Source organism: Fonsecaea pedrosoi (assembly GCF_000835455.1).
Source record: "Fonsecaea pedrosoi CBS 271.37 unplaced genomic scaffold supercont1.3, whole genome shotgun sequence".
In the NCBI taxonomy this organism is placed as follows: domain Eukaryota; kingdom Fungi; phylum Ascomycota; class Eurotiomycetes; order Chaetothyriales; family Herpotrichiellaceae; genus Fonsecaea; species Fonsecaea pedrosoi.
Window position 1 is genome coordinate 3,752,979 of NW_013550613.1, and position 13,392 is coordinate 3,766,370.

Genomic DNA, 13,392 nt, shown 5'->3' on the forward strand with positions numbered 1-13,392 from the left:
ACCTGCAGAGCCGAGGTTTGCAACTGACCACCTCCTTCTATGAGTCTACTCCCTGTGGTTGCCACCTGGAGGTCCTTGTTGCACAGGATCTAATTCCAGCAACAAGCGTGTGCCTGCGTCTTGAGACGGGCGGGTAAACCCTCTTGTTTGCTACATGTCCCCCGGCTTGTCACATTTAGACCCGCGTTTTTCATGTCTTGAAGGAGGAGAAGTCCTGGAACCCGTCACATTTGCTCCTGAGCGACTTGGCTGTTTGGTCAATGAGGTCGGCTTCACGCCGCTTTTGACTGCCTGAGGAGGACTTCCCTTTGTTGCTGAACCTGTATCACTATTTGCTGAACGCAAAAGTTTTTGCCCACCGCTCACTCCTCCGTCACCCCTAGAGTCTTCTATGGAACGTTCGACTGCTTTCATCTTTGAACAACAGCAGAAACAGTCATCATGAGCGAGTAAGTCCAACAGATCACCGTGCGGTTTGTTCGGGAGCTGACTTGCCGATCCAGTCATGAGGGCGACGGTCTCGACCTTGATCGTAGGTTTTCACCCAGATGTCATACTCTTGCTTCCCTCTCTGTTATGCTAGCTTAGCATCTAACATCTTCTAGGATGGGAGGAGGCGAGCTTACCGGGCGATTCCGTCTTTTCATACGCACCATCCGATGTGTTCAACCATGGAATGGCCACTAAGAATGGCAATTTCCATCCACCCACAGGACCAGCATACCCATCTGCGCTGAGACGGGAGCCTCCAAATCGATCTCAGAACGAACCCTTTGTAGATTCCTTCTACCCACCACGACAGGCGCCTCTTGTTACCCAACACAGACGAGATGTTATCCCACCATGGCAAGTTCCCACCGTTCCCGCAAGCAAGAGCTCTGCTCAGCTCCAGTTCGAGAGTGGTCAAGCACCGAATGGTGACTATCAGCTCGCGTCGACCTGGAAACAGCATCGGGTTATGGCGTGGAGTGGCAACAGGGCGACTCATCCACTTCAAGTACTCCGAGAAATCATGGCGAAAACCGGATCCTTCATAAAACACCCAAAGGACGAAGAGGATAGGCTCTTCATCTGGGGTGAACCCCATCAGGTCGCCGATACCAAGGCCGCGGTGGCGCGGTGGGAACGCGATGTCCTGGAATCGCCCGCAGAGCCGAGACCGATTGCCTGGGCCAAATACAATGCACTTGATGGCAGAGCCGAAAATCGAGCTGACCGACAGGATCGCCAGAAAGCACTCGACCAGATACTCCGTGAGGCGCAAATTGACTTCCCGGTCGAGGCTGCTCTCCTGTGGCCGAAAGACATGGACCTTGAACAATTTGAAACAGGCAACGCTGAAGTCCTTGATCAACTTAGAAGCAAGTTCGGCTGTCGCATCGCGTTTCCTTTGACCGAGCCGCCACATATATTGATCGGAGCCCAGTCCAAAAAGGACGCTCATGCCATAATGACGAGGATGGCGAATCTGATCAAGGAGAATATCTCTGCGAGAGATTATCTCCGGACGCTCAACCTTGTGCATCTCCCCGATCACGAGGTTTGCAGAGATGAGGTGGCACTTCAAGACATCGACCCAAAATCGGGTACCTATTTACCCACTCTGCACGGCACTCCACCAGCCGAAGAGGAGAAATGGGATCAAAAGAGACGCCAAGCTCATACTCACAATCGCAAAGAAATCAAAAAGGCGATTGATTCTTCCATCAAGGGGCTTAGGCTCTCACAGCAGCACGTACGCATGAGGGTGGCCTTTGGCGAGTTAGGATTCGTGCGCTTTCAGAAACCAACCGACGGGGCCGAGCGCTACGGGTTTGGCGAATTCTACGACATGGTCACAAAAGGGCGGATCAAATTGACTTTGAACGGTATCCCGGTCCGGCAAGCTCAAGCTGCGGATCTTCCAGATGTACTCGAATCAATGGGCGTGTTCTCGGAGCGTACGGAATACTACGGAGCCTTCTTTGACTTCCAAGGGACATCACCAAACACCATCCTTCGGCTTGAGACTATTTTCTACCCAAGTGGCACAGACGAGACGGAGAGCCGGGAGAAGCGATGGATAGAGTTGGGTGACACGGTCTCAAGACTTCAAGTCAGCCTCATCGATTTTGAGAGACCTGATTATCAAATCACCCTTGATGCCTTTCCCCTTCGCAACGACAAGACCACCAAAGTACACATGTCCTCATTCCAGGCCAATGTCACTATGGAGCGTCCGATGGACGGTATCAAGTCACTCGCACGGCGACGAGCCAAGTATCCACCCGGCCAGCGCAAACTGCAACGTGTTGCAGAGCTGGTCACGTTGAGATGGCGATTCAAAAATACGGACGGCGTCTTCGAACTTCGCCGCAAGGACGTTTACGATGAACTACCAGGTCGAGAGAACCAGGTCCCGGTCGAGACCAGGTGGCACGCCCTGTACTACTATCCGCACTGGGACAACCTCATGGGAGAATTTGCGAGTGTCAAGCCCGGCGAAGACGTCCGCTGGGTCAAGTCCGTGGCAACATTCATCCCTGAAGGCGGAGATCAGTACGGGCCTGCACTGCCAAAAGGGTTCAAGAATTTCATGGGCGAAGTTGAGGAGATCCAGGATCATCTGGCAGCGGCCATTCGTCGTCTGGAGAACGGCAAGGGAAAGGAAAAGGCTACAGAACTGAATTGAACTGAATTGAGGCAACAATCAGACAAGCGATGGACGGTCGTCAAACGGGTTGTTGGGGGTGGTGTTGATTTGGGGAGAGGACCTTGAGAGCGAGCGACAGGAAAAGCTGCCTTCAGTCATGCCCGATGCCATGATTTGTAAGATTGATTCTCCAAGCTCTACGCTTCAAAGGATCTGAGCAGTGTCTTTGCTGCAGAAGTGAAAGGACCCCCAAGGGCCAAAGGTTCACCGCATAGATACCTCAGATGAGTTTTTTCCCGTTAAAAGTTGTCCCTATTCTATCCGCGCTCCCTTTTCCTCATGTCGCCCACGCTCCTGTTTTTTTTTTGGCACTCTGCATACTCGGGAGATATTCTTCATCTACCCTGCGGATCCGCTCGCACTTGGTCCTCCCATCGCCGCCGCGGCCTGTCGCCCAGCACCACCAGCACCGAACTGCATGGGCTGCTCCTCGACCATCTTCCGGCGCAGCGCGTCCTCCACGACCCTCAGACTCTCCGTCTTGCCGCCCACCACCTTCTCAATGTCCTGCAGATTTTTGGTCAACTCCTCAACCTTGCCCTGGTAGAATTTTGTCGCGTCCGCGGGGGTCTTTTCGACGAAGAACCCCGTGCCCACGTCGACCATGACCGTGGGGGGTTTTGACGATTTCGTAGTTGACGAGGCAGAGGTGGAGGATTTGGGCGCGGCCAGCGTGCCGGGGACGTAGAGCGAGGTTGTGAGCGGGATGAGCAGGGGCGTGTCTGTTTCGCAGAGCCGTTAGTAATTTGTTAGTTATAAAGCGTTCAATGTATGTGAATGTGATAAATCATTCTGGCTTGCACAGCCGTGTGATACTACCACCACCACGACCACCGCATCCAAGAATGAAAAGAAAAAAAAGGGAAACACATGTACCTCCACTCCTCCCTTGCACCCCGTCCTGTATGCTGCGGATGCAGTCCCGGAAGCGCGACTGCGCGGCACGCAGCCTCTGGTACGACGTGCTCAGGTGCTCGAGTTCCTGGGACAGGCGAGCCTGCAGCGCCGAGATCTGCTGCACCGACAGCGTGGTGATGTCGACGGGCGTCTGTCCGGACTGGGACATCTTCTTTTATGTGTATGTGTACTCTTCCTGGCCTGAGCGTGTTCGGTATGCTGCATCTGTCTCTCTCTCTCTCTCTCTCTTGCTGTAGTCTCGACGTTCAGGGTAGGGGGGACGGGAATTCGGAAGTGGGAATCTCTCCTGTGAGGGGTCGTTGCTGGCGCTCCCTGTCGTCTTTGTACGGAGTATACCCTGCCGACTTGTCTGTTGGAGATTCAGGGAAGATAAGGGGATAACAGCAAGTAAGCACTCAGACTCAAGGAGGAGGACGAGGTGTTGGCGTTCAGTTTTGTCTTGAGCTTGTCGTGGGTTATTTTCTGAGAATCAGAGCAGGGCGGGGAAAAAGTGGGCGCCATTCATTGCAGCCTCGCGGGACAAGGCTGTGTGCAACCTGCCCCATGCGCATACCCATCCGGTACTTTCTTCTCGATGCAGAAGTTTGTACAATCTCACAAAACCGCTCATCCGGGATATATCTGGATGTATGTATGAGTTTGTCTTACATTGTGCGAGTAGGGTATCCTAGAGTACAGTATTAACTACACATCGCTTTTGGGTGGAGGGAACATCAAAGCTGCTTCAACAGATCATGCACGAACCCGACCGCGTCGCTGATGTCGACCTCCTCTTTGACCTTCAGCCTGCGGCACTGCACCTCGACCTTCCCCTGATCAAAGCCTTTGCCCACAACCACTATGACAGGGTATCCAATGACATCCGCGTCCTTTAGCTTCCAGCCCATGCCTTGCTCTTGTCGGTCATCCAGGACGACATCGACGTTGCCCAAGTCCGAAGAGGACAGTTGACTACAAAGCTGCTCGGCAGCACGCAGCCTCTCGGCGTGGGATGGCTGAACAACAACGACGGCTTCGAAAGGCGCAATCGCTCTTGGCCAATTGAGACCAACATCGTCGGAAAGACACGATGCGACTGCTGCAATCAAGCGAGATACGCCGATGCCGTGACAGCCCATTTCCACAGGCACCGCTTCTTTCCCATCGCTCAGCCTGGCCACAAGACCAAGCTTAGAACTGTAACGGGTGCCAAGGTGGAAGGTGTGGCCGATCTCAATCGCCTTGTCCACGCTCAACTTGCCATTTCCGCATTCTGGACAGGGATCCCCCGATTGCTGGTTCAGCAAGTTCATGCCACCGGTTTTGTCATCTTGTGGAGCCTCAATAATATATGCGTCGAGTTGCTGGTTAATGGGAGGAGAAGCAATCAGGTTGCTGATGTCTTCCAGCCGGACACGCGAGTCGAGGACATAGTATATTGCCAACTTTTCTTTTGAGCCATCCGCCGTGGCACTGGCTACAGACTCCCTGAATGTTTCAGTTGGTTGTTCCAACCCTGTATCTATGGTTAAGACACCGTTGAGAGCTGCCTTGACCGCATGTGCATTGATGGTTCGCAATACGGCTTTATCTTGAGCGATGTCGTTGGGCAGTGACGGACCAATGGCACGTACAAGACTGAGACGGTCGGTGCTGAGAAAGTGCTCTTCGATATATTTCTTTCCCGATTTGCCATCCGCAGCGATATTGGATACTTCAAGCGGTCTTGGTGGATACACCAGTTGCGAAATAAATTCTTCGTTATGTGCATAGTCGCATTCCGAACATGTAATGACAATGTCTTCCCCAGCGAAGTTCGGGAAGTGGTACTCATGGCTGAGGTTTCCCCCCATGTCGCCAGAAACAGCTCTCGCCTCGACGTATTTGATCTTCAGCTCGTCAAGGAAGTTGCGGTATGCGCCTCTTATCTGGTCGTACGTTACGTGAGCATGAGCAGGGGTGGAGTCGAAAGTATATAGGTCTTTCATGAGAAATTCGCGGCCCCGGAGCAGGCCCCCACGAGGGCGCTTCTCGTCACGGTATTTTCGACCAATCTGGTACAGTCGGACCGGGAGTTGTTGTTTTGTCTGAATGATCTCGGAGAGGAGGGTGGTGATCTCTTCTTCATGAGTCGGTGCCAACAGCCACTCCGTATCCCTCCGGTCTTTGAACAAGAACATTTCGCCGCCGTGTTTCAGCCGTCCGGATTTCTCCCACAGAGCTTGCGAGGACATGGACGACAGAGAGACTTTGGAGGCTTTGACGGATCTCATGTGCTTGTCGATGAGCCGTTCGAGCTTTTCCTGCACCCGCAGCCCCAGGGGAAGCATCTGGAAAATCCCGGCATACGCCTGGCGGAGATAGCCAGCCCGGATGAGCAGCTGGGTAGCGTCAGGGGCAGCATCGTGCTTTTGTACGTTGACGGTGGGGATCCAGAAATCAGATATTCTTTGTGTCGAGGAGTCATGACTTCCTCGAACGCCAAAGTACCTCGATTGGGTAGAAGGCCGTGTTGCTCTCCAGGGCGTCCAAGATGCTATCGGGAACTTCATCTCTGATTTCTGTCCAACTCCATTCACACACTCAAGAGCATCATTGGTGTGTCACTGTTGGTAATCGAACATATTGTGAGGAGCTGCCGTCTCGAGTTTCTAGATGAAGCTTTTTGAGCAGTAGGAGTCGAGTTGAAGGTCATAAGGCGGCCTATCAAGCTGTGTTAGTCGACGAGTTTAGTGAGATGCCAAGTGAGCTAAGAAGCTTAACACCCGTCTCACCTCCTAGAACGGGTCATCGACGACGAGGCTGACATGAGGAATCGCAGGCCTTTCATCTTCCCAAACCTCCAAGACTCACAAATGATCTTGGTCTCTGGTACTGTGCAACTAGAAGATGACTAGTCTTCCAGTTGGAATGCTTATCCACCATTATGTGGTAGAAGCAAAGTGACCGCCAAGATGAGGTAGGTTTCTTGAACATTACAGAGGAACTCACAGAAGGGATCAGTCTGTGATACAGCCAATCATCTGCTCATCCTTTGATATCTCGCACTCATACCATCCCATCGAGGAGATAACCTAGTCTGATAGGCTCACCAAGTACTGCAAAGTGCTCCCGGTATGGCTGACACGGCCTTCCCAAGCCAGACCCGCACGAAAATTTGTGGTGCTTGAGGACCTTTAGTCTCGCAGTGCACAACATCCAACAGCTCCCTGTATCTCGACAATCTCTGGTGACTCCCGACCTCAGTTTCTTCTAGCAACCTCTCTCCACCCGCGAGATGATTTCTTCCCACCTCGTTGCCGCCGTGGCCGTGTCATTCTTCGCTTGCTCTGCACTAGCACACCCCGCCACCGCCAGAGCAGAGAATGTCCCCGTGAACGTTACCGTCCACTCTGTCGAACCGCCTCAACACACGCTCCAGAAGCGATATTTCAAGTCCAAGTCCTGGGACCCGCCATACGTCGGCCACCCACCACCCTGGCCGTCTCAGGAGGACGCGGCATTCCCGATCCCAGAATTCAACCGCAGCTGCTTCACCGACGCCCGGGTCGCGCTGTGGAAGTGGCGGTACCTCTGCGACCGGGCCAACGACGAGTCCCTCAAGACGACGAACCCGCGCACCCGGATCCAGTTCTGCTTTAACCCGCCGCCCTCGGCCGAACTGTGCTGCGACGCCGACGGCAACGCCCAACGCGGACAGACCTGCCTCACGTCCCCGCTGTGGCCGCAGACGGACCAGGAAGCCGCCTGGTGCGGCACCTGCCGCCTGTACGAAGGCCCCTGCGTCTTCGGCGAGTACCCGGAGATCAACAACCCGGAGAACGTGTGCAAGTGCCAGTTCGACAAGTGCTACCTCCCCGACGACTTCAACCCGGACCACATCAACCCGGAAACGGACCGCAGCGGGTACCCGGGCCTGAAGAAGGCCACGTACGTCCGCGACGTCAAGGTCTGGTACTCTTACTTTTCGGTCCCCAAGGACGGTATCACCGACGAGGATCTGGAGCAGAGTGATTGGTTGTGATTGTGGTTTCGACGTGGCGGGCGAGGATCAGATCGAGGAATAGACCTCACCAAGTTAGGGGGGTTGGGTTATGTGTTGCGCGGTGGTGTGTGCGCGGGATATGAGGATATAACATTCATCCTCTACCGTTGTGGCAGGATGTTGGAGGCAGGAGGTGGACTGCGGGCGACGCAGATTACAGTGGGAGGAGTGGAGGCAGCGCAAGACAATAGTACTCAACATGTCCAACTCTTGAGGACCATCTGGAGCGCAGAACACATGAATATTCGCTGCAGGAACTTATCGTTAGGGAATTGCAAAAAACAAAAAAGGATGAAATGGTTTGGTGAACGGGGTGTAAAGGGGTTTGGTATTGGGTGCTGGATCGAAGCATGTCTAAAGAGGCCACGAGGCTGAGCATAAAACTCCATGGGTTGCCCACCAGTCACATATCATCGATCTCAATCTCATCCTCGATATTGACGAGGTTGTATGTCTCTTCATGAATGGCCATTCACGCCGTTCACCTCGGCACTTCGTTCCCTCAACTCGCGATACTCCTCTTGTGCTTCTCTCTCCCTCCTCATCACAAAGTTTACTTCATCCCTCAGCCTCTCCAACCTCCGTGCCAAAGCACCTTCTTCCCCGATCTGCAAAGTCCTAAATGCGTCCAGCTGTGCCCTCTGCTCCTCAATTTGTTCATAGACCGTAGAAATCTTCTGCTTCAGGGTCTTTTGCCGTGCTTGATACCCTCCCAGGTGCAACGACAACTTCTTCTCGAGTTTATTGCCTGCTTCTGCGGCAGAGAGAAGATTCTGTTGTGCGGATTTAAAAGCAGCCAAATACTCTTCTGTGGTTGTGTTCGCGGTGAACTTGAGCGGTAACGCGTTTCTTTCTCTCTCCGAGCTGACAAGGCCCTCAACTGCGGCGACGTAGGCTTGACGATCTGTTTCGTTGCATGTGGCCTTCAACTGCTGACGAGCCTTCTCCAGCAGGTCATCGGGCAGCGATCTCAACTGGGGATGTTTGCCAATCACCTTGGAGCCAGGAAGAGGGAACTTGCTTGCGTCATTCGCCATGAGAAGAGCCGCCTCTTGTGCGATCATTGCTCGAATCGGATCAGTTATGGACGTCGCTTCTGAGGCTAATGCGTTGTAGTTGATGGTGGTCGGTCGAGGTAGAGCTCGTTGGTAGACTTGAGTTTGTCGTTTAAACTCTGCTGCTGCTGCTGCTTCCCGGGCTTGTCGCTCCCGCCTGTCGATTTCATCTTGATCTTCTCTGTCCAAGGCGACACTGCCTAAAGTCTCTTCTTGTTCCGATGGCAAGACTTCCAGTTCCCATTCTGTCTCCTTGGGTTTTGGTAGGGACGAGAGCTTCGCCCTAAGCGACTGTCTTGCGGCGTTTTCAGCTAACCGCATGTCCCGTGGCGTTTGAGCAACAAGCTGTCTTTCGCCTCTTTCATTGATTGTCAGATTGTCGCGGGGTGTGCGCAGAGGAGTGGCACCAGGAAACTGTCCTGCACCTTCAGCTTGGCGCAAGGGCGTCGCCATCGGATTGGGAGTGACCATCTGCTGTCTTCGAGGCGCAACTCCATCAAAGCCTGTCGAGCTACTACCCTCATGCAGAGGTGTATTCTCTCCACCCAACAGAGATGACTGTGTTTCTGTGAGTGCTCTGATATTTCTGATCTCATTTGCGATATGGTCTTCTTCTACGGGGGCTCGAGGAGTTCGAATTGGTGTAGCCCCGACCATATTCGTATAGTTGGAGACAAGCCCGCGTGCGTCTACGTCCTCCTGCCCAGCTGCTTTCACTGCCTTATCCCCTGCCATCCCCATCTTGACGATCTCTTCCAGTTCGCTTTCACTAACCTGAGGGGCGGGCAGGTTCAAGGCTCGTCGCTTACTTTGTTGCTCGGCCTCTCGTAGTCGTTGCATTTGTCCTGCTCTTGCAGCGGCAGCAGCGGCGGCGGATGTTGATTTGTCCTTGTCTTGTTTTTGTCGTTTGGGATCGAGGTTATCTTCGGGATCTCCCTGTCTCTTTCGTGCCAGTTGCTGCTTGCGGGGGTCGAACAGTTCCCGCTCGCGCTCATTCTTAGCCATCTCATCTTGCGTATCGTGAAAGCCAGGCGCAGCCTGTTTTTCGAATGGGATATCGGCATTGTAGTCCATCTGGCCCTTCTTGCGGGTGGTTATTTTGATATTGATGCCCGCATTTTTGAGCTCCCGTCGTTTCTGCAGTACAGCAAGCCTCCGTGACTCCTCCAGTTGGCGTTCGCGTGCTTTGCGCTTGGCTTTCTTGCCTTGTGTGTTCGCTAGACGTGCCCGCGCCTCGCTGAGCATTTCCTTCTCGTCCTCGTCCAGATCAATGGTGTCCGGGCGCGCAGGTTTTGATTCCGGGTCAGGGTCAAGTTCACCAGGGCGCAGTCTTCGAACCTGGTCACCCGTTGGCGCTGCTGTTTCTCCACCCTCTGGTCCTCCGAGGCCTAATTCATCGTTTTCGCGGGCTTCTGCTTCGTCGAGGAGCTTCTGGTAGCGCTCCAGGCACTGCGTGGCCGTTCTTCCGACGATGGGCGCAATCGTCCGCCATTGTGTGGGCATCAACTTTGCCAGGTGTAGCAACTTCTCATCCTCCTCTTTGGACCACTCGATCTTGCGAATGCCCGGGTCGAGCCATTCTGTCCATCTCGCCTTGCACTGTTTCGGGGTCTTTCGTGCGAGCAACGACGAAACTCGAGCCCACTGGTTCAGGCCATATTTGGAGACTGAGGCTTTGAGGATTTCATCTTCAATGTTTGTCCAGACACCTCCTTTGACGACCGGCATCTTGCCGTTGGGTGAGCCGTCGCAGCGTTGGACGACGGTGCAAGAACAGGCTCAGATCGGATTTTGTAGATTGTCGACCTTTTGGTGAGGCGACTTTGAAGGGACTTTGGAAGTTCTAACTTTCTAAGTGATTTAGTGGAGTCGAAGCTCGGAGCGGAAAATCTTGGCGCCGAGTTTCATCGCTACAGTTCTGGAGATGGCAGCTTCATCTCCTCAGTCCCTTACAACTACAATGTACTTTGCTACTGTACCTGGGCTACCAATCGCATGTCATGGCGCAAGGTGCGCTTGACCAAAACGTGTACTCTGGCTTGCCATTTGCTACCCGCGACATTACACGAGGAAGTTAGGCTGGGAAACCCAGTCGCCTTTGATTGCTGGACTCTTTGCAAGACTCGATCTGCCTTTGGCATGCTTGGTACGTGGGTACATGATTTTGAGTCTGTTGACGGTAAATGCCCAAAGTTGGTGCTTATTGAGGCTTTGGATTCTCGCCGACGACAGACACTGACTCCCACCGGGTCACTTGGTTGTCTTAACGTGCTCATCGTGCTATCTCGACGAGCTAAGAATGTGAGAATCAACAACGGTATGTGGGGTAACAGGCCTGGCAGATGAAGGGGGAAAAGGTAACTTCGATGCCATGTCGCTAATATGGACAGTCTTTTTGCCGTAACGGGGAGTGCGTGCGGCTGATTGCGATTTTCGGAATACTTCATTCAGAGTCGCTCGCATTTCTCGACTCCGGTGGTGGCAAAATGTCTACCCTTGAGCTTCATCGGGACATATATTGAAGGCTATTATTGAAGGCGATCCGAAGTTCGTGTCTCTGTCGGGAAGAGTCCTCATGCAGTTCTCCAGGCAGATTCAGCATTTGATCTCCGACATGCAAAGTTGAGGCGCGAGCCAGAAAGCGCCGACTATTTAACCGATGAGCTGCATCTACTGAAGACCTCAATACGCCAAAGTACAAGACGAACAAACGCAGTTATCGCCTCTTAGTTAAGCACAGCTGCTGAGATGGCCAATGCCTCGCTCGGGTTTTACGTTGCTCTCCAAAGCACTGGGATCGTTGAGATTGCTTTCGATCCCAGCAAAAGAGCAAATGAATCTCTGTATGTTGTAGGAATCAACACGAATGCTGGTTTCATGCCGGGGTGGCTCACCTCCTTCGGCGATAAGGTCTATAGCATCAGCCGTACAAACTACCCGGACAGCGATGTCGGATCGGGTGGCGTATTCGCATTTCAGAGAGCTTCCCCTGCGACTTCGACTGAGACTGGGAATAGGCTTGTGCTCCTCAACCACGCAAGCAGCCACGGAAAGGGAGGTGTTCACTGTGAGGTGAGCCCCGGCGGAAAGATCCTGGCAGCGGCAAACATTACGGCGTCGACGTTGTCAATATATCCATTACTCGAAGATGGCTCCATTGGCGCAACCACGTTTGTGGTTGACTACAACCAGTTGGATCCTGGACCTAAGGAAGCACACCCGCATCAAGCAACATTTGATCCTACAGGCCAGTTTCTCTTTGTTCCGCTCCGGACAATGGATCGTCTAGACATCTACTCTGTTAAAAGCCCCCAGCAAGTCAACAAGGTTCACAGCATCCCATTACCAGCACCAGCAGGGGCTCGGCATGTGGCATTCAATCCCATCAGTCCCTCCAAGGCATACATGTACCTCATCAGTGAGAAGGACAACTCGATTCGTGTCTTTTCTCTGGAGTATAACACTGAAGTGGCGGAAGGTCTCACAGTCGAGTTCAAGCAGACCCTTTCCGCGATGGGAGAAGACCTCGCTCCCACACCAGCCGAGCACAAAGACCTGGCGGCTGAGATTGCTGTTAGCAGCGACGGGAGATTCGTCTATGCGTCGAACCGTAACTTGACACGAGTCGACGACGATATTCTGACAGTTTACTCCGTCGATGCCGACCCTGCACATGATGACCGCCATCTGACATTTCTTCAATCTCAATCGACTCGGGGTAAGCACCCCCGAATGTTTGCACTCTCCAACGATGCGGAAAACAAGTGGGTTGCCATTGCCCATCAATTCAGTCAGGACATTACCGTTTTCGAAAGGGACACAACAACAGGTCTGCTGGGCGAGGTGAGAGGTCGAATTAGTGTCAAGGTAGTCGAGCCATACCAATCTACCCCAGACAAGGTCAGCTTTGTGAGTGTAGAAGGCCAACAAGGGCGAGAGGATTTTAAGAGAGGTCGGACAGAAGGGCCGATGTGTGTCTTGTGGAAATAGGGTTGCAACTGTCGCGATATTGGCGAAGGTCTATTCTCAGCCTCGCAAGGCTCTGCATTACCTGCAAGACACCCATACGCACAGACAGACTTGCCGATTCCAGCATCCTCTGAGGTATTTGATTGAGGAAAAGACTTAGTCGGGAGGTCAGTCGTCCAGCAAAGACTGACTGATGTTGTCCTCCGGTATTTTCCCTCTTGAAACGAAACCTTCACGCAATCATTCGTAACATCTTTCTACCTTTCCCCTTGAATCTGATCGTCAAATCTTTCACCCTGTTGTCCAAAATTGTATCCGCCACTACTCAATCTCATCGGTCTGAAAATTCACCGCTTTCAGAGAAGCCATGGCCTGTTCGCTCTTCTGCTTCGGCCGAGCTTTTGGGATCCATTTTTCTTAGCGATTTCGGAATGATTGATCAATGAGAGTGCGGCAAACGGATGCACTACTGACAAAAGATCTCGACCATAGGCACTTACGGGGTCAGCTTCTAGCCAAAACCCCACGGGGTATACGAGGTAGAATTGAAGTGGTGGGGAATCTCACGCTTTCACGATGCCTTCTTGAACCCTTCTCCCTTTGTTGGCTCCTGTATATGAAGGGTCGAATTCCCTGTGGTCTGGAAGCCTTCGATTTCCACCTCCTAAGCTCAAGACACTTCGCATTTCAGAACTTGGGCCGCTATCCTCCAATACCTCGCAGCGCAGGCTCTG

The 13,392-nt window shown here is 53.0% G+C and overlaps 6 protein-coding genes across 6 annotated transcripts; 3 read left to right on the forward strand and 3 right to left on the reverse strand.

Moving 5' to 3' along the window:
* Positions 1-676: 676 nt before the first annotated feature.
* On the forward strand, positions 677-2,671 carry Z517_05283 (uncharacterized protein; the record flags this gene model as incomplete). Its single annotated transcript, XM_013430610.1, has 1 exon — positions 677-2,671. One exon carries the CDS (start codon positions 677-679, stop codon positions 2,669-2,671), a length of 1,995 nt encoding a protein of 664 aa, XP_013286064.1.
* Positions 2,672-3,031: 360 nt separating this feature from the next.
* Z517_05284 (uncharacterized protein) lies at positions 3,032-3,758 on the reverse strand (the record flags this gene model as incomplete). Its single annotated transcript, XM_013430611.1, has 2 exons — positions 3,032-3,414; positions 3,569-3,758. 2 exons carry the CDS (start codon positions 3,756-3,758, stop codon positions 3,032-3,034), a joined length of 573 nt encoding a protein of 190 aa, XP_013286065.1.
* Positions 3,759-4,323: 565 nt separating this feature from the next.
* Z517_05285 (proline-tRNA ligase) lies at positions 4,324-6,141 on the reverse strand (the record flags this gene model as incomplete). The annotated part of the gene is made up of 1 exon (XM_013430612.1): positions 4,324-6,141. One exon carries the CDS (start codon positions 6,139-6,141, stop codon positions 4,324-4,326), a length of 1,818 nt encoding a protein of 605 aa, XP_013286066.1.
* Positions 6,142-6,866: 725 nt separating this feature from the next.
* Z517_05286 (uncharacterized protein) lies at positions 6,867-7,613 on the forward strand (the record flags this gene model as incomplete). Its single annotated transcript, XM_013430613.1, has 1 exon — positions 6,867-7,613. The coding sequence occupies one exon, from the start codon at positions 6,867-6,869 to the stop codon at positions 7,611-7,613; it is 747 nt and encodes a 248-aa protein (XP_013286067.1).
* Positions 7,614-8,092: 479 nt separating this feature from the next.
* Positions 8,093-10,417, reverse strand: Z517_05287 (pre-mRNA-splicing factor cef1; the record flags this gene model as incomplete). The annotated part of the gene is made up of 1 exon (XM_013430614.1): positions 8,093-10,417. One exon carries the CDS (start codon positions 10,415-10,417, stop codon positions 8,093-8,095), a length of 2,325 nt encoding a protein of 774 aa, XP_013286068.1.
* Positions 10,418-11,437: 1,020 nt separating this feature from the next.
* Z517_05288 (uncharacterized protein) lies at positions 11,438-12,679 on the forward strand (the record flags this gene model as incomplete). The annotated part of the gene is made up of 1 exon (XM_013430615.1): positions 11,438-12,679. One exon carries the CDS (start codon positions 11,438-11,440, stop codon positions 12,677-12,679), a length of 1,242 nt encoding a protein of 413 aa, XP_013286069.1.
* Between the last annotated feature and the right edge of the window lie 713 nt (positions 12,680-13,392).